Source organism: Clupea harengus, chromosome 12, assembly GCF_900700415.2.
Source record: "Clupea harengus chromosome 12, Ch_v2.0.2, whole genome shotgun sequence".
Lineage (NCBI taxonomy): Eukaryota > Metazoa > Chordata > Actinopteri > Clupeiformes > Clupeidae > Clupea > Clupea harengus.
In genome coordinates this window covers 17965845-17990007 of record NC_045163.1, presented here as the reverse complement: position 1 = coordinate 17990007, position 24163 = coordinate 17965845, and the positions used below count along the sequence as shown (strand labels likewise).

Here is a 24163-nt window from a genome sequence, read left to right as displayed (position 1 = left end):
ATAAAATAGCATGAAAATGTCAGTGGTCATTTCAGTGTTTGAGGACTGACATGAGGCTTTAATTAGTTTGAGCTTCTTTTTATTGTTAGATTATCTTCTCTTTACATATCAGGAACCTTTGCTGATATCACACAGAGGAAAGAGCTCATCTATCAGTCCTCATGGACTTGGTGTTAGCACAGAGGAGAAAACCAGCAGAGGCATACCCACCATAGTTACACAGTGATGCGACATCTTACTGACTCTGAACTCCCTATTCCTATGAATATGATTTAAGAGTTTTGCAGATAGCAACCTTTCACATGCAGGCATGAGCCTACTTGATGCAGCCAAAAGGAATTGTAAGTGAATTTGTTTGGCATTTTGATAAAGTTGTACATCACAAAGATTTGTCATGTAACACTAATGTGGTGTCAGAAGGGGAGGGCTTTGATATGCTGTCTGCAGGTAGCCTAACAAATAATGAATGAGATAAGAAAAGACATTTGAGGACACACACATATATGGTTGTGTGTACTCACTTTCACACACACACACACACACACACACACACACACACACACACACACACACACAGACAGACACAGACATGCACACACATTGTGGTCTGTGGATTAATCTCTGATCATCGCTGACCTTATCATAGGCCTATGTGGAGCCTTGCAAAATAAAAAAGGGCAGGCAACTGTTAGATTCAATTCTAAAAAAAGACAACTAACTATGGAGATTAAAATTCTGGACACCATCCTCATCAGACAAATAACAGACCACCTGGTTCAACAGATGGATTATAAACGTTGTGCTATTGCAGCATCGACCTGATGTTGGGATTAGTCTGACACGCCTCCGTTTATGTTCTCAATGGGGGTGCACACATGTTATATCAGACCATATCATACTGAAAAGTACAGGAAAATTGCTATGCCGTGTACATTTCAGACGTTTGATCCAAATGGTGATTATCTATCTACCGTCTCCATCTAGTGGCCAAATTCAACTCTCAGCTTTTTCAAAACCAAAAACCAGCAGACTATTGAAATTGAATCAGGCAGCCATCTAGTGGCGTGAGCTAAATTGCTCAGTCACGCTCAGTCATCAAAAAATTGAGAACTTAGGGGTCTTGCCCTGCAGAATTTTGTTGGTCTGTGTTATACTTCATCTGGATTTTTAAAACATTTTGAATACAGTTGCATCTCACTTTTAGCCTGTTCAAAATACCATGCATGTGCATCTCTCAAACGATTCTGTCTTGGTTAGGCATTATCGTTTTATTTCTTATTCTTTTTAACTTTGGATCTCGGATCTCTTTTGAAGGCTGTGTGCGGGTAGTCCACGACAATGAAACATTAATCCTGCCCACAGCTGCAAACCAGCCAATTGGTATCGAGTTTGAAGCGTCATGTTTATTTTATGAAAAAAGTTGCCCGCCCACTAAATCAGTACCGTGTTCGTTTGAAAAAAAAAAGTGATCCTTGGCTTGCAATGTAAACTAGCTGTTTACTTTCTCTGGTTTGATTTTTTATTGGATTATAATACTGACATAGGCTACCCTGTGGAAAAAAACAGAGTCGGAATTTTGAAATCGCTGAACAAGATGAAAACTGTTGCTGTTGGCAATAAGTCAAACAAGTATATATTTTGCACGCTTCAAGACAAAGCTAGACGACGGACACAGTACGGGTTAGTTTTCATATGTAATGACGAGCAGTTTATTACTGTTACATTTGGCCATAGATTCTTAAAATGAAAACGAATGCGATTTGCAAAATGTACTTCATTGTATTACTTTAAGTGGAGGATGGGCCACCTTGAAGTTCCGAAATAAGTGAAAGTATAGGATGTGCATGTGGTAGACGTTCTCCGCTCAGTCGCTTGGTGACATGAACTGTCGTTAGGCTGCGTTAGTTTGTGTACGGTTCACAAGGCAACCGTGAGACCATCACTTCTAAGTGATGTTTCACTTGCTATGAGGATTCTGGTGTGGTGGTGATGAGGTAAAGTAGGCAATGCTGTATCGTTTAACTGATAGTCAGCAAAGTTAATGTGTTTTTGGAAGCTAAGTGAAGGTTGCTCTTTACTATTGTTGTGATATCTATCTAGATAGCGAGACGTATTAATCTCAGTTGTGATTTCATGGTTTTGCTAAGTGGCTAGTCATGTTGTGAATTTTTCCAATTTGACTCAACGTTAGCCCCAAAATAGTCTTAACATTGTTAAATCAGCACCTGGGGATATCCAAGATGCAATATATCTGAGTTAGCTTGTTAGCAGGGTGTACTGAGGTTTAAAAAAGAAAGGGAAACTTGGGCATGGGACACCATCATCAGGAGCACGAGTTTAAAAGGACCGTTTGCTTTCCTTACACATAGGAGTACAATTCAGCTAACTGGCCAAGATGCTTGGTAGGAATACCTTAAACGACGACTATATACGTACTTTTACACAGTAGAAAAACATTTTACGTTACTTTGAACGAAAAGCTAGATCTGGAAAATAAATGTATGTTCTTTATAGTTTCTACCTCCGTTTCGGAATATGCGAAATGATCACACTTGAGGAGACCGTCAAATTTTCCACCCCTTTCCACCAAGGTCATCGAAGCATTTTGAAATCCAAGGTTTATCCAAAGAAAATAAATGTAGTCTTCATCGTCATTCTGCGGACTTTAAACCTCTTTCTCTCTTATGTCAACATACTTATTGTTGAAAAGTTCCAATAGCGATCTCTGCTCAAATTCGAAAGAAACTGACCAGGCCTGACAAACAGGTACACTTACTGGGTTGAAAAAAAAAAAAAATTGCACCATACTCATTCCGTGGGTTTGACGTTTGCTAAACGTTTTCTTGGCTTGGCGTCGGTGGGGGGAGGGCATCGCAGTAACAGGACAGCAAGGTGTTGCAACAGAAGCATCCAGTTGTTTTCCTGGACACCACCCTAAAGTTTTTACAGTGAAACAAACCTGCATCTACTGCAATACCTTGATTTGAGGAAGAGGCATACTCTTAGTTTCCCAACAGTGAAGTCAGGGAATGATCTCATACAAAATATGAGGCTCATATTGGTTGGTTTGCCCAAAGCTGTCTGCCTGTTGTCTGTGCTTCACATGATTGGCTATACTATTTGATACCTGTGAGTGAAATATTTGTCTGTGATTTTGGTAACTGGTTCTGCCAGCTTATTGCGATATGTGTCTGGTTGTACCAGGCTACGAATTCGGTGTCTGCAAACATTTTTATTCCAAGAAGTGGTAATAATTTTGGTAACAGAGACATGAGGTTTAAAGAGGCCTGTTGCTATGTTATGTATTATTATTATTATTATTATTATTATATATATTATTCACTGTAGCTGAGTAAATAGAGTAAATAGAATGGGTGTTTCTTTACAAGAGTGAATATGAATGACAGTGGACATTCCATCCCATTTTTACAGAAGTGAGAAGGAAAAATGTCCTTCACATAACAGTCATGTAATCAGTTAAAGAGAATAGAGTAATTAGAATGTGTGTGAGACAGATAGATAGCCTACATATTTTATCATCACACGTCCTTACATAGAGGAAGGATGCAAATCTGTTTTATTGTGTCATCATAAAGCCATGCAAGAACAATAGCCCATGTTGCCAAAGAGAAAGTGCACCTGTGAGTCATAATGGAGAGAGTGTTCACACACTCTAAAGGGATTTTAAAACAAATGGTCTTGAAAACATCCTACCTCACACATTTTTTCTTGTTTTGTGTCTGCCTTCAAACGATTCCCATGATGGATTAGTAGAACAAAAACGTGGGCTCAACGGCCAACAAGCACTGCTGATATAACTAGGCTATATCTTGTGCTGAACTGGTTTGCTCGTAAATGACACTTCAGTTTGCCTTTGGTAACCATAGCAGCCCAGTCTGTGTTTGAGTGAGTGAGTTTGACCTTATCTATCCCTTCGTCTCCTAAGCTGATTATGCCCCGACGGCCTTCTGATTCGAAACCTCCACATGCCTCAGTCTATCCGGGAGCTGTGCATTCTTCCCTGCCTCTTGGTTCTGGGAAAGCCGCAGACTTGTTGCTCTCGGCTGAAGTCGGGAGTGTGATGAAAATCAGAGTGCAGTTAGTGTGTCTGACAGCTGAGGAGGTCTGGGATCCTCCGGAGGAGCAGGCAGGCGTTTAATTAGCCTGAATTAGAGACGTGTACCTGCTGCATTGCACCCTGGGGATTAGCGTCCAGCCTGAGCTGTGGGCGATGATAGACACTGTGCGTGTGTGTCTGTGTAGCTGTGTCTTGGTGCATTCTGACATCTCGATGTGCCTTGCATTGCTTCGTCAGGAGGAAATCCCAGCGCATGCGGAATAATTGGCCCCTCCATTGGCAGCCAGGGCGTGCGTGAAGAGGAGGTAGGTTGGGGCTAAGACCTTGGAGTGTGAATCTGTGTAATACATGCACTGTTCATGATGAGCCTGACAGTGGATTACAATTCTGGTTGGCTTCGAGTCGCCTTACTCCGATTTCCATCTGTGCTACTTGTTGAACTTTCAAGATCATAATATGGCTATCCCTGGAATATGGGACATTCCAGCCTAGATGCTTGTAATGCGCAATACGTGAATGTATGCATAGTCTTGTACGTTATTCACTGGAACCAATATTGCCTTAAATAATTGAAGAAATCAATCCAGATTTAAACTGGTTGATGAAAGTGTCAGACAAGTTCAAATAGAGACATGAATCCATCCAGGTTTCATGCTATGTATTGGGAAAGTGGAAGACACATTTTATATGTGCTTTGCTTGTCTGCTAAATGACTAAATGTAAATATAATGTCACCATAAACCAACTCCCCTACTTTAAAAGGCATGTTTATAAAGTTATTTGAGAAATTTGAGGCTATGTTGTGTCAGTAGAAATTTCTACTTTCTTTCTTCTAATCCAGGCTATCTCTGTATAGCTGCTGTGTCTGGGTGCATTTTTGCTTAAGAAAGGGCCATTGGTTTTACAGTGTCTGAGTGAGAGTGCCATTTGTTCTCTCAGATGAGTAACAAAGGCGACTGTGTGTGTTTGGGTTGCGTGTTGGTGATGCATCTGTGTTTCAGACTAAACATAGCACACTCTCTGCTAATCTGCTTTTGATAAGCCGGGGTGTTGGTCGTTGCTGGAGAGTCCCCTATCTACTCTTCCAAATGAGAAACGATGGGAGTAGGCTAATCAGTCAGCCCTTCACTGCCCTGAAAGTCACTCTGGTTCTTTATAGTCCTGATAATGGCTTGTTGTAGACATTTCAGGGGGTCACTCTCCTCTTATGCTGTCTGTCTGAATGCAGAATTTACTTTCTCAGCTTTGGTATATGGAAAATTCTCTATATTGTAGACAAAAGGTATACATTACATATTATTACGGTTGTATAACCACAAAAAACAATAGTTGTGTTTGGAAGTTATATTGCAAAGCTGGGCTGAAGAGGTGGTTTAAGGTAACCAAGAAGGAAGGTGAAGGGAAAAAAAACAAAGACTTGAAAGAGACCCAAATCTGTCACTATTGTTACGAGTCTCTGTACACTTTTCACATCATTACTGTGAATCATGCCTTAGTGTTTTGCTTGGTCTTACCAACCTACAGAAACACGCATCCACGCACACATATGCACATCACTGCGTAGACTTAAGGGTAAGCTGTCACACTCCTGAAGTGAGGTTGATTTGAAACATTTGGCTGACAAGATTTCAAATGGATTCCAAAGTTAACAGGTGTTTTTATGCATAGTACATTTAAGAGCAATGTCTTTCTACTCTGCTCTGCAACCAAAGTCCTGGTACGACTCCCCCAGTGAGAAATAAAAAAAACACAAGCACATCCACATTCTTTTCCCTTCGCTGCTGTGCTTGTCTTGAGAAAAGATAGAAAGTTCATTTTTCCCTCCTCTAAACCTTCCTCCAGTCTCCCTGAGGCAGTGCCATGAATGCTGATTGGATAGATGGAAAAGCCTCCATTGAGCTCTTGGGCTTGTCAGAGTATCCATTGTTGTTCTGTGGTTGCTACGGAAACTGTCCGACAGTCTAGATGCCGGGTTCTAGAACAGCTTGCCCCAGCCCCTTGCCCTCCACAACAAACCTCACAAATGTAACAGGGGATGGGTCTTTGTGACACCATGTTCTTTTAGGCATCACAAGTCAAAATAATTCTGTCCCTAGCACCCATTGTCTACTGACAAACTCCAACTTTATCAGAATCCCAGTTCATTTACCCACATTAGTCACGTTTGTTTAATTTCAAGCACAGTTCAGAACAGTTCTAAGTAAGTGCTTGATTTTGAACACACTTCTTCATCAGATGATGAAGATGATCATTGATGATGATGTGCATTACTCGAATGTCAACTTATTACCACCAAATATTTCTATGGTTGCCGAGTGGGACAGTTTTGGTTCAGAAAGACTGATTAAGATTGTTTATATTGGCACAGCTGTGCGCTCAAGCATGAAATGGAAGCTTGTTGGTTACTGTTGTGTGTGATTAACAGCTGATGAGAATAAACATCTGTCCCCAGTGCCATTAGATAAAGGTTATTATTTTTGTGCTGTCATGCAGCAGATGTCATTTGTCAAGCGCTCAGGAGCTCCCAACACCTCCTCCTTTTTTAATATTATGAGTAAAAATAAATGAGTACACAGGTACAGTGATGTAGATGTATGTAGGTGGGGTAATAATGCTCAGTGTTTCATTTCAGGGTCCATGTTGCCACTAGAAGTCCCCAAGAATCAGACCCTGCTGTCTTGAGTGGACATTACTCAGCCTGACTCCTCGACCCGACACGCTGCTCTCTTTCAGCCATGGCTCACCATGCTGCCCTGACCGCTGGGGCCCTGCGTAGCAGCAGGACTATGAGAGGGCAGGGGGGTTAGACACGTTAGAGTGGGGAAACTTTTTAGAAAGCGAGAGAGAGAGAATGGAGAGGATAGGGCAAAGCACCACTGCTGGGGTGATGGAATGGACCCCGGCCCCGGATCCCCCCTCTCCTGCCAGCCCTGGGGGGTCAGAGCTGAGCTGGGAGGGAGGCGGAGGAGGGGAGGAGGATGACTTTCAGAGCCAGATGGATGAGAGGGGGATCATCGGCCTGGAGGAGACCCAGGGGGAAGAGCTGATGCTGGGCTCGGGAGAGGAGCTGGGTCCAGACGAGGACAAGTTTGCTTCATCCCTGTACTTTGAGAAGGTGAGGGCTTTACTTCTTGGTCTTTATTTTTATGGTCTTCACCTTGTGTGGCCTTCACTTTGCAGCACAGTTTACATAGAAAAGGGACATTACAAGACTGTGTTATGTATTCTGTAGGAGGGCCTAAATTGAAACTTAAACATGCAACATGTAAACTGATGTTGTTGGCTTGTTAATTCTACTTTTAGTATGTATATATGAAAAACCACCCTCCCTGCCACGTCACTCTGTGTATGACACTCTATGAAACACTCTCCTCTATATCGGTGCAAATGGTGTGTTTGCCCCCAGGAATCCCAAGGAGAAGGGCAAGAGTGGGGTCTGAGTGAGGAAGAGGAGCAGGGTTTCGGAAATGAAGACGAGTGGGATGAGGAGCAGGAACAGAGTGAGATGTGGGACACAGGGACTCCTGAACCACACGAGGGGCCACCCATGACCATGCAGGATCTGACCTTTAACCTGAGTGAACTCCTCGACTCTGACCTGGCTGAAGATGACACAAACACTCCACCCCAATGTGAGTTAAATCCCGTTAGATACAGCTTTAGGGTCTGGTGCTAGAATCATGAGTTCCAGAGAGTTTCAGAACCGTCATTGAGGTGTTGTGTTTGCAGAGCAGAGATTTATAGTGCAGAGCTCTGCCTCTGTCTGGTAATCTCTTTCATTTGATCATTCACTTTTGGTTCTGTTTGTTTGTTTTTTCCTCTACAGTTGAAAGCCAGTATACAGAGGGCCAGGACAGTGCAGTCTTGCAGGAGGATGAGGAGCTGCATAGGGTGGAGGGGGAAGGAGGCGCGAACCGGGTGACTCAAAAACGGAACTGGACTCCTTCACAGAGAGACAGTCAGCTGGATATGATTGAGGATGAACTGCCTGCATCTGAGTGGGAAGAGTTCCAGAATTGCCCAGCCTCTCAGGTCAGAGCCATGATGTCTGGGTCGAGACCAGGCTGTAGTAGTTCAGAGTATAGGACTGCATCTAATGGAGTGGAATGGCCTGATGGAGAGAGCATGAAGCTAGACCTGCTAGGCGAGGAAACTGGTGATCACCTGACCCCAACACCCTCCCCCAGGAGAAATCAACTTCAGGATGTTCAGAAAAGTCCTCCTTCATCTCATTCAGTCGGCACGTCTGAACTCAAGCTTGGACACAGGAACAACTCAGAGTTTGAACCAGATCTTACACTTCAAACAAACTCACATGGGGAAAGCAAACATTCCATTGAGGAAAGCCACGAGTCCTCAGATGCAACATTTTCTGAGGCTGAACTCAGAGAGTCACTGTCCAGATCATCTCCTAGCAGGCCAAATCATCACAGGAGCCAAACGAACAGGTCTTCAAAGCCAGACCTTCATGCTGGTGGAGAGACAGTGGGGCACCCACAAGCCTTTAAGGTCAAAGGTGGTGCACAGAAGGATGTACACAAGACATCTGGTTGCACAAGACACTCTATTTCTCATACCTCACCTCCCTCACCTCCCCCTGCTCCTCATACTGTCCCACAGATCTCCCCTCCTTCCCATCTCCTTCGCCTGTCCTTGGAGGATCTGACAGACTTTCCTGGCATTCAGGAGGAGAGGTTTCCAGAAGCTTCCTGCGCGGAGAGCCTCCCAGACTCTAGTGTGTGTCATCCCCGACCAACTCCCTCTCCACGGAGAAACACACGTGACTCACAGGAAAGACCACAGCACCTATCTGCGGCCCGCTCTGAGACTGAGCTCAGGAGGTCACCTTCCTCTCCTAACAGGACTCATCATCGCAGGAGTGAGAGGAGGAGTCCCGATCCTGCTCACAGACGCACAAGCCCTGCTGACCACACAGACGTCAGGCAAGCCTTTTTATATTTTAGCGCGTTTTTTTGCATCAGTTTACCCTATGGGCCTTAGCTATTTTGCAATGTACACTGACCGAGTGCAGTAGATGACATGCAGGCATATCATGTAAGGCTGAGTGCATTGAGGATGATTAAGTCATGTCCATCGGTCACTTGTTTATTACCCTGTAGAAACAGTTGTTCCAAGTAGTGCTTGTGATGTATTCATTACTGACTTATCTCTTATCTGGCTTATCTCCCTCTGGGAAAACCCTTTCAGAACTAGTTTCTTACATGATTAAGATCTCACTAATTTCACTCCAATTTGTCCATTGCACATAAAATCATTACTAATTGCATAATGAAAGTTTGATAATAGGCCCCTAATAAGATTACCCTGCTATTGCACTCTTAGGGGTTTCACTGCATTCATATGGGTATAGGCCAGAATATAGATAGAAGGTACTAGACCAGCCTTTCAACAATCAGCATCAGCACTACTCTCCTGATATGCAAACTTTAAAAAAAATCTTATCATTTAATAAACCCCATAAACTCACTGAATTTGGCAGCACAGAAAACCTGGGACTCCACACTTAATTCAATTGAGGGCTTCTGGACTGTATCCAGGTGAAAACAGCCAGAGAGCTTGGAAAAAGCAGGACTTTAATTCATGATGTGAGACTTGGCCAGAGCTTTCTATCCTGTATCCTCTCCCTCTTCAGTCTTCCTGTCAGTGTCCTTAAATCATTTGTCTGCTTTTCACCAGGCGAGGAAAGCTCACCCACCCCTTCCCCGACTTCTCCAAAGTTCAGCCTCGAGTGCACTTCCCCAAAAAGGTCTACAAACCCCCCAAGAGTACGTGCACCGTCCGGCGGATGGGGACGTCCCCTGAGCCCCCTATGGTCTTCAAGTCTCCCGCGGAGATCGTCAGAGAGGTGCTCCTGAGCAGTGGCGAGGACCCCGAGAAGCCCGCGGGCCCCGGTCAGGATGGGCCCCGGCGGCCCCTGAACCGCACAGTGCCTGAGGACTTCCGGGACCCTCAGCAGGCCACCACTCTGATGCAGCAGCTGCAGGTATGCTGTACACAACGGCACTAAGAGTCTCCCTGGCTTTGTCACGCTGCCCTCTGTTTAGACACACAGTTTACTTTGGACAAATCAAGAGTTTTGTAGTTTCTTTAGCATGCAATATATATTTTACCCACGCACCTTAGACACACACACACACACACACACACACACACACACACACACACACAGAACTCTGTTTATTGAAGGCCAAGTTGTGTCAGACTGAAGTTTCTGTCTGTTTGAAGAGTTGACAGTTATGAACCAGGAAAATTGCAACTTGGAAAGAAGCCTTTCATTTCAACCTAGCCAGTCTGTGCGGAGCCAGTATTGCGGTTTGAAATATGTAGCCAGTGGCAAAGCAATTAGCTTTATGGAATGTTTATGTGGCTTTCTGGAATGTGATTGTTTGGAATAGAATGGTGAATACTATTTCTCTCTTTTTCATTTAAGTAAAACTGTCCTCATCTTTGTGACAGGAGGATTACAAAAGACTGCTGACAAAATATGCTGCGGCAGAAAATACTATCGACAGAATGCGCTTGGAGGCCAAGGTTTGTTTATTTGTGTGTGCGTGTGTGTGTGTGTGTGTGTGTGTGCGTGCGTGCCTGTCTGAGTTCAAGGGGAGCAGTGTAATCATGTGCACCGCTTTATGCTTGCATGTTTAAATGTAAAGCGCCCATGAGTGGCTTCATTTGAATTCATCTGGCACGCAGTTCCTACTCAAGCTCTCACTCCAGGCACTCGTCTGCCCGGCTCTTCTTCACCAGATGCATGTTCAGTGTCCCATCGTCTCTGGACCGATTTCATCCCCCTCTCGGCTCCTCTCTGTCCCTCTGTCTCTCTCTCTGCTCGCCGCTCCACGTGGCCGCCCGTTTGATATCGCTTGCCTGGGCTATTTTTAGTCCTCCCTGCTCTGCATCTGAAGCTCCAGCTGCCTGCCTGCCTCGGCACAAAGCGAACGCAGCAGCCAGACCCCTTTGTGCACCGTCACTGATTCCAGCCCCAGCATTCCAGGGTGGGGGTGGTGGGGGGGGGGGGTCACAGTGCGTACTCTCCTCTGGAGGCAACATCCAGAAACAGACACTATTTTCAGTGTGTGGCCTGGCAGTGACACCCCCCTTGTGGTTGCGGAGACGTAGTGAAAATTGCAGGCTCTAAAAATGTTTCTGTATGGTAAGCAAAACAAGCTGGTCCTAGAGTAAAGCCATAAGGATCCTGAGTGGAAGAACTCTAGTCAGCAGTGGGAGATAGATGTGTTAAGAAAGACATCCTAGGCATAAATTCATTATATATAATAGTAGCCTTTTCCTGAAGTTGTTTTAAGTGCTAAATGTTTTGGCAGAGTGCACAGCCACCACCAGGGCATCCATAAATTCCACAGGATTTGCCAAGTGTGTTTTTGTCAGTGCTGTGTACATATTATGTTAAGTCTTTTATTGCTTCCTGCTGGCTTATGTGAAAGGCAGAGTGAATATTAACCGGTCCCCTGACCATTGGCCTGTTTACTGGCTAATTTCCCCTAACGAGGGAGGTCATGTGATCCGTCCTGATCTGAGGCGAGGAAGTTCAAATCATATGAGCCCTGGGGGCCACACTTCTGTCAGTGGGGCAGTCATGCACGCCTCCAACACAGCAGTCATGTGCTGCTACGAGGGACAAACAGGAAGTTCATTCATGTTGAATAACTGAGATCCCTTGCTATTTCTGTACCAAAATAAACACACACACACACACACACACACACAGCGTACTGTATTACAACTGACCTCATCAGAGTGGCAGCCAGACAACACAGTAGGACCTCTGCATTCGATGTAAGCTGTCGAGTGCACTCCACCTGCAGCTCAGAGCGATGGTTGCACACGCTAATTAAATCCAGCTTACCCATAGCGCCTGTCCTCGTCTCTCGTCCATACCCTCCCGCCATCTGTCCCCTTGGCACTCTAGACAGACTAGAGTGGGAGGGAAGTGAATGGGACTCCAGTTTAATCCCTGTCCCCCCCCCCCCCCCCCCTCAAAGGAGACTGAAGTAGACCCCTTTCCTGTACATGGAAGAACCTGACAAGCAAGCTGAAGTACCCGAGGGATTTAACAAAGGAGCACCGTTGACGATAGTTGGTGTTGTTAGTAGAGTGAGTGTTGCAGCTGATGCTGCAGGGCCACCGTGTGGCAGGTAGGGGGCGATGTTGATCAGCAGGCAGGAGGGTCACTGAGGGGTGAAGGGGCATGTGATTTACTGTCTGGCACATGCTTATCAGGGATAGACAGCCACACTGCCACATTTGGCTCCATCGGAAATCTGTGTAAGCGTGTCTGTGTGCCTGTTTGTCTATGTATCTGTGTTATACAATGTATGTATGTATGTATGTATGTATGTATGTATGCACGTATGTATGTGGTTCTGTACATGCATGAATAAGTGAATAGATTGGGAATGTGAAGAGATAGATTGTGTGCGGCAGTGCGTCTCCACACATTTCCAGTATATGATCATCATTCAGCAGTAACACACACTTGGCTGTTATCAGGCGCACTAGGTCCTATATGAGAGTGCCTGTAAAATGCTCCTTTCGTTTGGCACGGTTTTATTAGCCAATCAGAGCGCTAGCTGACTGCGGAGGTCTATCTCCCTCATCTCCTGCAGTGGTCACTGGGAGGTTCTAAATCACTGCAGCACAAAGGCTCCGGGACGGGGTGGGGGCAGGGAATACAATTTATAGCACTGGCCCTTTGCACACACCACTCACACTACACAGTACACACACACTCACACACACACACAGCATTATTTACACTCCTCATGCGGCACTGTGCATACAGCTTTGCCATGCAGACAGATTGCGTGGTGCTTGCAGGCATTTCAGATCTGATTTCCATTCAAGCTGATATGGCTCCCACAGAAAAGGTGGAGATGGCACACGGCACCCAGTGTGATACTATGGTACAGCAAAATACCTATCCAGCATTGGAATACTGTCTTACATTAGGGAAGAGGTATTTAGTGCTGTCTGCTTGGTGAGTCTCAGACTCTGCCGAGTGCCGTTACACCTGCTAATTGACTCTGTGCCGTGCCCCTTTTCATAGTCTGCAGTTCCAGAATATTCCCAGCTGCCTGTAATGAGCTGTAATAATATGTTCTTCTGCAGGTTGAGCTGAACTCGGACCCACCCAAGCCAAGCCACGTCATCCAATCAGGATTTGTGAAAGAAGGGTCAAAGGTCATGACCCTTACGTTTCCACAAGCACAGAGGGCTAAGCTGGATGCACCTCAGCAGACCCTCCGAAGGTCAAACTCAGGTAGAGGCCGTCGTCCTGAGTATTTCAGAAAATTATGGTCATCCATGCAGAAAGTACAAAACTGCCTCACAGGGTTTGTCAAGATAATTGGTCTCATTAGAGATATACGCTTGCATTCAGTAGCATCAGCTTAAATGCAGTGAGATTAAGCTCTCGTTGGTTTTTGTATGTGTTAGATCATGAAGCTGTGTCCCCAGGCCGCCCCTCTTCTGTTGACTCGGCCTCGTCCAGACAGAGGGGTCTGCGCGCCATCGAGCAGCTCGCCACAGCCCTCCACTTCCAGGTCCATAGGTTCCACCTGCAGGTATCCTAACCCTAGAGTCATGCCTCAACCAATACTACTGCATGTTAATATCTGAATATTGAAAAATGAAGGGCCGTATTAGTGCTAGTTAGTAAAGCCCCACTCCACGTAGGCTTAAGTGGTTGACTGAAAGCTCTTTGTTCCCTGCCAGCTTGACACCTTTGAGGAGCTCCTGAGACAAGGTCAGCTGAAGGCACATGAGCAGATGAAGGTAGACATCTGGATCCACACATTTCACAAATGCCACACTTTTGAAATTGAAGCTGCGGTTGTTTGGGTTCTGTAAACCGTGTCATTGCAGCTCTAGATGAGATATGCTGATGTTTGACACTTAAATGTAAGGTTGAGAAGAGAAATATAATGATGAAAGGATAATGAAAAGGGTAATGAAGGTTGTGGTGATGATGATGATGATGATGATGATGATTAAGATGAAGGTGAGAGCAGTGATGAGTTTGTAAATGATGCTGCTGAGGCCACTGCCCCTGTTCCTGCTGCTGCTGCTGATCATGATGATGATGATTGTGAAGATGGTGGAGCAGGCCTGTGTGGGAAGCCTCTGATGTGTGTTGTGCTGTGTTGTATCCTCAGGGCCTGTGTGGTAAGCCTCTGATGTGTGTTGTGCTGTGTTGTATCCTCAGGGCCTGTGTGGGAAGCCTCTGATGTGTGTTGTGCTGTGTTGTATCCTCAGGGCCTGTGTGAGCTGGCTCAGGGTCAGGAGGCTCTGGAGAGGGCCTACCTGGCAGCACGGGATGAGCACAAGTTCCTGCAGCAGGGGGGCAGCAGGCTGCCACCTTTTGACCCAAATAGGTGAGACCTGTTTGCCATTTCACTGTGTGTGTGTGTCTGTGTGTGTGTGCGTAGGTGTGTTTGTTTGTGTATTTGTGTCTTAGGAGACGTTCTACCGTCTGCCCTTGAATGACTGGTGAGTTATCATTGATTTCCTCTACATTGAGCGTACATTACATGCACACTCACACAGAAGCACTTGTGTACTTCACAGGGACCTTGAAGGGCAGATTTTCCAGTCAGGGATGCGACTGGATGAGCTGAAGGAGTGGGTGGAGCAAACACAGCAAGCCCCGCCCATGTCCGAGCCTCAGCCCCCTCCACATCCAATCTCTCTGAGCCCCAGGGAGGGTGACGCGTTGCCACGCCCACAGGTAGCCTACTCGCTGCTGTCACTCAAACACGCCGGCCCACAGTGAGATATGGTGCTGGAGTAATAAGCATGAAGAGCCATTCCCCTTGTGTGGCAATTATGTCAAAGAATATTTTACCCCTCTGGGGTTAGACTCTCTCCTTCACACTCTTTCTCTCTGTCACTCAGTGTGTAGGAGACACACACACATGCACACACACATACTCATTAAGAGGCATTATAATTACTGTGATTGAACCAATGATGTCAGTGAGAGGAACAAACCATATTCAGTGTGAACACCAGGTGGTGCTGTTGTGGAGTTGTCAAGGGGAGAGCTCCTCTTGGATCTTATATGCTCTGATATGCAGATTGGACTCAAACCCATGACCATGTGTCATTTTGTTGTTATTATCTATCCTAAAAAATATGAAAATCAATGCCACTTATAGTTCCTCTTCTCTCTCTGTCTGTCTGTCTGTCTGTCTGTCTGTCTGTCTGTCTGTCTGTCTGTCTGTCTGTCTGTCTCTCTCTCTCTCTCTCTCTCTCTCTCTGTTTCAGGGTCCAGTGTGTGTGGGAGATCAGATGGCCGTCAGGGTTGAGGTGAGCTCCGTGAGCGGCGCAAGCGAGGGAGAGATGGAGGAGGAGGAAGAGGAGGCGTTGCCGTCTCTCCTCCTTCGCCCCCTCCATCAGAAGCGCCAGTGCGTGGAGCGGGACTTCAGCAATCTGATGGGCCAGTGAGTCCAGTGAATGACCTACTACTCCCCTTATAAACTATCACACACACACACACACACACACACACACTCACACTCACAGGCCATGCTGCATAGCCGTCAAGGGTAGTACCCTTGCGTCTGACATTGCATCCCCAAGCGAGGCTGCAGAGTAACTGGGATCTGAACAGCCTCTGGCACACAGCACACACAGTGTCACTCATGTACCCATGCAGTGTGACTGAGAGAGAGAGAGAGAGAGAGAGAGAGAGAGAGAGAGAGAGAGAGAGAAAAAGCACATATGGAGAAAGAGGAAGGACTCAGCAGTTGTCCATTCGGTCCTACGGGAACGATTACAGTGCATTTAGTCAGCTACAAGTTTTGGTCATTAGACCCAAAAGTGTAGTGTTGACAGTTTTCACACATTTCGGAATTCTTGACTTGAGTTCACTGCAGTTCTCTCAGTGTAGGAGCAAGAGGGATATATGCAGTCAGGTCTAAGAGAGGAAGACAAGTAAGTTAGAGGATGATACATTCTCGTCTATCTTGCAGCTATCAGAGCTTAAAGGAGCTGCCGCAGGCCCTCGACGTGGTGCCCGGGTACAGCCGACCCATCACCCCCGACCCAGATGCCACTCTTCCCCCGGGGGATGATGGGATGGAGTCAAGACAACGCTGGCGGAGGGACAGTGAGCAAGACCAGAGCAGCCCGTCTCAGCAGTGAGCGCCATTTCTTCCCATCAGTTTCTTTTAGACTATGGCTTTCTTAGAAAACATTTTCTAGCTTGGAATGCAGACTAACTACATTATACATCAACTTCATTATATATTCATATTATGTCATACATTTTCATATAGTCATACATTTGTGTATTGTGGTTATCTAGCTTTAAAAGTGCAGAAAGAGAGAATGAAACGGAACACAAATTCTGCACAGACAATAATTCAACTGCAGAAGGATGCAGAACTGAATGCACTCTTGGCAAACCTCCACAGACCGTTGTTGATATTGCCTTTTCCTAGGAAGCCCGCCCCAACACCGGAGCCGTCCCCGGGGCCCTTCGGCGAGTCCCAGAGCGGCAGCCTGGTGGAGATACCGTTGGAGCGCTGCTCCTCCTACCCCGGAGCCCAGGACGTCTCCAGCCCCAGCCGAGCCTCAGGGAGCAGGAGGTCGGGCAGCGGCAGCCTCTGCAGCCTGGGGGAGGGGACAGCTACCGCCACCACAACACTGAACAAGAGCGCTTTCAAGGCGCAGTCCAGAAGTGCCAGAGCGCCCTCTCAGGTCAGTGCTGGTACAGCAGCAGGAAGTATATTGCTAGTATATAGATTTCTAGCAGGACTTAGCTTCCTCCATCATCTGTCCTTTGTGTCTGTGTGCGGGTGTTTTGCTCCAATCAGTTTATTTAAATGTATTCAGTTGAATTCAATTCATTTTCATTTGTTTTAATCCTTATTTATATTCATTTCTAATTTCACCAGTCAGCAGTACCCACCACCTGGGTCATCATTATTTCACCCCAATGTGTCTCTCTCTCTCTCTCTCTCTCTCTCTCTCTCTCTCTCTCTCTCTCTCTCGGGTCTCTGCAGGATGGTCTTCTGTCCCCAGAGACCGACAGTGGCTTTGTGGGCTCCGAGAGCAGCCGCCTCACTCCTGCAGTTCGCAGTCCTCTCCAGCAGGGGGAGAAGGCGAGGTGAGCTGTTCCTTTCCTTCGGCAGCCCGTCCACATTAGAACTCAGACTTCTCACGTGGGTTTGAACAGAAATACAACAGAAGTTGAACTTGTGTGCACACAACATGTTTAACATGATATCCATTACAGTCCATCAGTCATCACTCGTATCATTCGCATGCAAATAAATTTGAGGTTTTGCCAATCTGACGGGTGTCCATTCGACCAGTATGAATTGTCCCTGCTTCCCCCTCACTACAGGACAATGCCTCTCGCGGAAACAGAGGAAGCAGAGAGTTCTGAAACAGTCACGGACTCAGGGCGACCTCCACAGAGGCCTCCCTCTCTGGGGCACGCCTCCCGGGGGAGCGTGGGCTCGGCCGGGGCAGCGCGAGGAACCCCCACAGCACCTCAGAGGAGAGGAGGAGGAGGAGGAGAGAGGAGACCGGCTCCCACCCCATCCTCCAGCAGCTCCCCCCAGCGCTGGGCTAGGGAGCCACTGGAGGCGTGGGCCAGCAGCGGGGGCAGTGGGAGTGAGTACAGTGAGAAACGCACTCTTACACACACACACACACACACACGCACACACACACGCGCTCACACACACACGCACACACACACACACTCACACACACTCACACTCACACAAACACACACACTAATACACACACACACACACCCACCAGAAACAGAACCAAAACCAAACATTGAACTTTAGCTCACTGGCAGTGGTAAATTGTACACATTGTAATTGTAACATATAGGCCTATTCATCCATGTAAATGTATGCATACATACACCCTCCTGCACACTGGGTTTAAACACACACTGAGTGCCTGGAATGGAGGGCTGTAGTTCTGGTCACAGCGCAGTGAGCTGAAGGTTTGGGTTTGCTCTTTTCTCTGGAAAATCATAATGATGCCCTGCTTAAGCTTTGTCATTTAAGCTTATCTTCTCCAACTAATCTTATTACTCATGTGCCTCCACATGCTCTCTCTCTCTCTCTCTCTCTCTCTCTCTCTCCATCGCTCTTTCTCTCTCTCTCTATCTCTCTCTCACACACTCTCTCTTTCCTGTGTCTTACTTTCTGTCTCTCCATCCATCTCAGCCCACTCCCTGTCAGGACAGGAGGATAAAGAACAGAACCTCCAGTACTACCGACAATCAGCCAACCAGCAGCCAGTCTACCAGAGAAACTCCTCCCTCTCTGCGCCTTATCGCCATGGCGACCACCTGAAAGCCCAAAGTTCTGCCCCGTTGACCAATCAGTGGTGAGTTGTCCGTGGGGGCTGCCATGGCGATGTGTGGCACAAACAAGCAGGGAGATTCATGACTCCCCTCTGAGTGTATTGCCTGGGCTGCTTTCACTGCAGAAGGGAATTGCAAAAAGAGAGAAGAAAGGAAAAACAAGTCAAACGCATTAAAACAAAATTGTCTGCCACAATAAATGCCAGTGCTGCAAATGGGATGGTTCCCTCAATTAAGCCCTCAGGGAAGCCCCCTGAGACTGAGCCAGATGTCCATCCTCTGCAGAGTAGGAGATGAGGAAAGGGTGAGACCCAGCTCAAGCTTCCCTTCAGAGAGATTCCAGTCTTAACCAGTGTAGGATATTGCCACTACGTTGCAGAAGAAATGATCATAATAGGGCCCAAGATGATATTTGTTTACCACAAAGAATGCAATATGCTGTGTGAAATGGAACATAATGACAGTACATGAGTGATAAGACATTATTGTTTATATTGTCAATGACATTCTAGAGAAATGAGAAGGTTTATCTTGATTTACTTGTTAGTTCTGTTATATTTTGCATTATTATCACCTCATGATGTTTTGAGATGTTCAATCTGCTGTGGCCCTCATTCCATTACAGACATGGCATCTTGGTTTCAGTAAATTGGAAATCTAGATTGGAGGTATTTTGAGAACTCTGGTGTGGTGATTTAACCCTGCATGGTGGCCGTGTGTGTGTTTGTGTGTGTGTGTGTGTGTGTGTGTGTGTGTGTGTGTGTGTGTGTGTGTGTGTCTGTGTCTGTGTGTGTCTGTGTGTGTGTGTCTGTGTGTGTGTGTCTGTGTCTGTGTGTGTGTGTGTCTGTGTCTGTGTCTGTGTCTGTGTGTGTGTGTCTGTGTGTGTGTGTGTGTCTGTGTGTGTGTGTCTGTGTGTGTGTGTCTGTGGCCGTGTGTGTGTTTGTGTGTGTGTGTGTGTGTGTGTGTGTGTGTGTGTGTGTGTGTGTCTGTGTCTGTGTGTGTCTGTGTGTGTGTGTCTGTGTGTGTGTGTCTGTGTCTGTGTGTGTGTGTGTGTGTGTCTGTGTCTGTGTCTGTGTGTGTGTGTCTGTGTGTGTGTGTGTGTCTGTGTGTGTCTGTGTGTGTGTGTCTGTGTGTGTGTGTCTGTGTCTGTGTGTGTGTGTGTCTGTGTCTGTGTGTGTGTCTGTGTGTCTGTGTGTGTGTGTGTGTGTGTGTGTGTGTGTGAGTGTGTATATTGTGTGCACATGGCATGGTGTGGAGTAGATGTTATGGATTGCAGTGTGTCAGTCTTATAAACCAGGACAGCAGCATGTCAGTCCAATAGAGATGTCCTTAATAACACAGGTCTGCACGTGTGGCTTTTCCTCCCGGTCCCTCAACACGGGTCTCCATCTCGCCCTTTACAGCATTAAAGAAAGTCTATCAGAATTTGGGTATGTTGAAGGGGATGTACTCATCCCTTTCTAAAGAATCTTTCTGTGTTTGTCTGTGTGTGTGTCTATGTCTGTGTCTGTGTTTGTGTCTGTGTGTTTGCCTCTGTGTGTTTGCCTGTGTCTGTGTGTGTGTGTGTGTGTGTGTGTGTGTGTTTGTCTGTGTGTGTTTGCCTGTGTGTGTGTGTGTGTGTGTGTGTGTGTTTGTCTGTGTGTGTGTGTGTGTGTGTGTGTGTGTGCGTGTGCGTGTGCGTGTGCGTGTGCATGCGTGCCCCCACGCTGCAGTGAGGCCCTCCAGTCTCTGCAGGTGGAAGTGAGCCGACTGAAGGAGTGTTTGGAGGGGACTCTGTGTGGGCCCCTCTCCCCTAGCTCTGAACCATCCTACCCCCACAGCCCTGCAGCACACAGCACCCCCTACAGGTACACTCCTCACCACTAGGGGTGCACTATCATGAAGTCCCAAAGGGTCCCAGATTGGACTCTGCACTGTACTCTTATACACAAGCTGTGGTGCACTGAGTTTAGTACTACATTGCGAGTACATTCCTTGTCGTGCTTTTTTTATTTATCGTGCCTTGTTTTATTAGAAGGACCTGTTATAATTATCAGTGATGTCAGGGTTTTGAAGCTGTAGTGTATGTGACTTTAATTACTTTGTGTTTTTTTATTATTATTTATTTATTTGTTTGTTTGTTTGTTTGTTGTCCTTGTTTAGAGCACCTAAGCGTAGCAGCAGAAGAGAGGGTGGAGTAGAGAGGAGCAGAGCGGTAGAGGAGGAGGTGGTGGTGAAGCGGGAGGAGAGGAGGACCCAGAGAGCCATCCTCAGACCCAGATCAACGTCCACGCCACGCCCTCGGCCAGACAGTGAGTGCAGACACAGACACTTAGACGTGTGAAGAAGTGACTGGCATAATGCTGCAATTGACAAATCCACAGTGAATGAATGTTACTGTAAATGCAGTTCACTTGGACCACCATCACCTATTGGCTGTTTTTCCTGTCATGTGGTACCACGGTAACTGCCACAATGGTGCTCATGTGATGACACCTTTGCATCGTTTAGATGTTCCGCCTTCAACGCATATCATAGGCCGTGTACATATGTGCTTTTTCATCATAGCCCATGGGACTGTGATAATGTATTTTTTTTTGTCATCTCCAGCTACAGATGATTCTGAGCATGTCCAGTCTGAACCTAAACATCATTCCCTGAGATCTACCCCAGGACCTAAAGCGTCACACAGACGAAGTGGGCCTGAGAGGTCAGCGACGAGGGAGGGCAGAGGCCATACCTGTACGACACAAAGTTGGATTTTTGTATTTTAATGTAATATTAGTATCCCTTTAAAGATCTACAGATGTCAAGAAGAGTTTGTAATAGCTCAGCGTGTTGTGATGTATGAAGCTGAACACTGTCGTGAAGTGTGTAGAGTGTGATGGAGCTCCATGTGTTGTTGTGTGTCATTTGTGATCAGGCCAGCCCCTCAGGCAGTCTGCTGTGGCTGAAGACGTTGTTGATGCCAACCAGAGGAGGAATGTGGGCACCGTGTGTCACGGCTGTGCCTCAAAGCTCAGTGCCAGTCCAGGCACAGCTCATGCAGGTGAGGAAAGATTATACAGATTATCACTTTCATTCTGTCTCCTCCTCTCACTCCCCCCCCTCTCCCTCACTGTTCTTTGTTACTTTTGGTATGTTCTCTATTTACGTCTCCCCTCTCTCTCTCTCTCTCTCTCTCTCTCTCTCTCTCTCTCTCTCTCTCTCGCTCTCGCTCATCCCTTTGCTCTTTCTTATCACTTCTGTTCATATCCTGTGTGTTGTAACAGCGGGCCTAGAGATGCGTGGCAGTGGGAAGCGTCCCGGCCGCTCTGCCCCTCAGTGCAGCCCACGGCATGGAGCCTCGGAGCCCAGGAGGAGCACTGCTGTTCAGACAGGTCAGACCTCCACAGAGGGCCCTCAGTCAGGCCTCCACTCTTTTTAGTCTGGAATGAGGAACATCTCATTCATTTTGAGTTTACCGTACTTGGACATCACTTGAATGTTAAAAGGTGTTAGATGTTGAAGGTTCATTTGAGATGGCGTTGCCATTGAGTAAGGCCTGGAGAGAAGAGAGTGGCTACAGCTGAAACTGAGTCTTGGCACGAAAGATCATCCAGTGAAGTGAAATCAAACTAGAATCGCTTTGATTTGATTTGATTTGATTTGATTTGATTGTGATTAAACTGCAGTGGGATGATGGTTTGAATCTCATCACGGCTGGTTTTGTTATTGTGAATACCTGCTGCCGTGCGTCTCAATATGTCACACCCATGGACATGAACCCCCCTCTCTGCCTGACAGACCATCAAACAGACAGAGATCCCGGCCCATCCTCCAGACAGCCCCGCTCAGAGAGCTTTCCACACAGGGAGGCAGGGCGTATGTTCCTGGCACCTCCGCCCGCTGCTGTGCTGGGCAACGTGCCCCTGGTTCAATGTGTGCCAGTTTATCAGCCCATGTTGTGAGTCCCACACACACATGCACGCACACACACACACACACACACTCACACACACATATACACACACTGGTAGATGACCCTGTGTTTTAATGAGAGCTCTGTCACGCTTACCTGAAATGCTGAAGCTTTTCTGTGTAAAACGGTGGGACTGGGGTTAATGTTATTCTGTATGATGTGTGTGTGTGCTTCTCTAAAAATATTGTATGTTAATACTAGAGGATATTTGGTCCATGAGGAGCAATTCGCTGAATTTGACAAAAAGTGTTCAGGATTACGATCACGGACTGCACCTTTAATGTGTGTAATGCATGTTAATCAGTGGTGTGTGATGTCATTTCTTGTGATGTAATGCATCTCTTGTCTCCTGCCACAGTTACTACCCTGGTCCCATGATGAAGTCAGCGCCCATGCCATATGTCTCCGTGGGAACAGAGCAACCCAGCCAGGCCAAAACCTACCGAAGCCGAGAGCGAGAGAGAGAGCGAGAGCGTGGACAGTCTCTCGGCAGCTCTCTCGACCGAGCCATCATTGCTGCTGCCAACATGAAGAGCTCCTCCAAGCGCATGGTCCGGAACCTTAATACCAGCCTTCAACATCAGAGGGCGCTGTCCCAGTCCTGCCTTTACTGATTGAGGTTGGAGTCGGAAGGTGATGGGCTTGTGACTGCTAAAGTCAGAATTTGATCTCTCTGAAACTGAGGACTGCACTGTTGTCAACAAGAACTGATTCAGCAATGTAAACATCACTAAACATTTGCCAATGGTAGCATACTGTAGCATATATGTTTTGTTGCCTTTCTTTTGACAGTAGCTATAAGAGCGTGTCAGTGGGCAATCCACTGACAGTCACTAGTTGCTAATATAGGGTACTTACTTGAGGTAGATGAAATCAAACATTTAACCCTGCACTATAGTGTATTGCTATGCACCATGACATTAAGTAGAAATGATATGCTGCTCAGTGGGCCTTTTTGGCCCTTGGTTTGGACTCATGTTTTGCCCCAATTTATATGCTCTTAGAGTTGCACGAAAAGGGCGCTTTCAAGGACAGCTGAAGATCTTAATTATTAGAAGTCAAGCAGTCCGTGATTACAGTGAAGCAAAGATAGGCTGCCCTTTTTTAGAGTCTGTGAATAAGTGAGGGACTACCTCTCCCTTGAGCTGTGGAATGGCAGCCAGACTGCTGGCTGGTTGGGAGCACTGTAAATCACATGGGATACGGTTGGGGTTGGGTGGGCACTGACTACATGAGGGCGGGGGATGTGGCCTGGATGGTGAAAGGCAACACTCATGTCAGATTTACTCTCAGGTCTATAAAACATGGCAGCTACACGGAGAACAAACCAATGCCTGCATAACTAGCGTGATACATATATTCCTCCCCATATACATATGGGATTCAGCGGAGTCTTGCTTATTTAGATTTATACACGCAAGTAGAATCTATACTGATAGCTGAACTCCTATCTGTGATGGGATTGATTTACATTAAGTATAGGTAGTTAGGTAGTAGCAGAAAAGAAAATACATATCAGATGTACAGACTTTGGAACAAATGTATTTCTCTGCTGTTCTGATGAATTGTCCCAGAGCTTTCTGTTGATCAGCATTTATTGAAATTATTTAATATTGTGAATTTATGTTGGTACCTTTTATGAATTATTTGTGTAGTCATCTGACTTTGTACACAGTTGAACAAATCCATGATTTCAGCAAGATTATTTGTTGTGCTCTCTGTCTAGAGGCCATGTCACATTCAGGTGTAGATTTCACCTTTTAAATTC

At 46.4% G+C, this 24163-nt stretch overlaps 1 protein-coding gene across 5 annotated transcripts; it reads left to right on the top strand.

Annotated features, from left to right (window-relative positions):
• The first annotated feature begins 1140 nt into the window (after positions 1–1140).
• akna (AT-hook transcription factor) lies at positions 1141–23795 on the top strand. Of its 5 annotated transcripts, XM_031578046.2 has the most exons (25): positions 1141–1680; positions 4316–4383; positions 6711–7193; positions 7485–7710; positions 7905–9021; positions 9776–10082; positions 10556–10630; positions 13226–13376; positions 13553–13680; positions 13832–13891; positions 14372–14490; positions 14684–14843; positions 15383–15558; positions 16090–16257; positions 16561–16819; positions 17125–17228; positions 17469–17740; positions 18316–18478; positions 20168–20302; positions 20598–20746; positions 21045–21176; positions 21358–21483; positions 21707–21814; positions 22221–22380; positions 22754–23795. In XM_031578046.2, the coding sequence occupies exons 3-25, from the start codon at positions 6930–6932 to the stop codon at positions 23007–23009; spliced, it is 4815 nt and encodes a 1604-aa protein (XP_031433906.1). In that variant the 5' UTR covers positions 1141–1680; positions 4316–4383; positions 6711–6929; the 3' UTR covers positions 23010–23795. The 5 variants fall into 5 exon arrangements, with proteins under 5 accessions (XP_031433906.1, XP_031433908.1, XP_031433907.1 ...); XM_031578048.2 differs by lacking the exon at positions 4316–4383 and having other exon boundaries at positions 1141–1674; XM_031578047.2 differs by lacking the exon at positions 4316–4383.
• Positions 23796–24163: the final 368 nt, after the last annotated feature.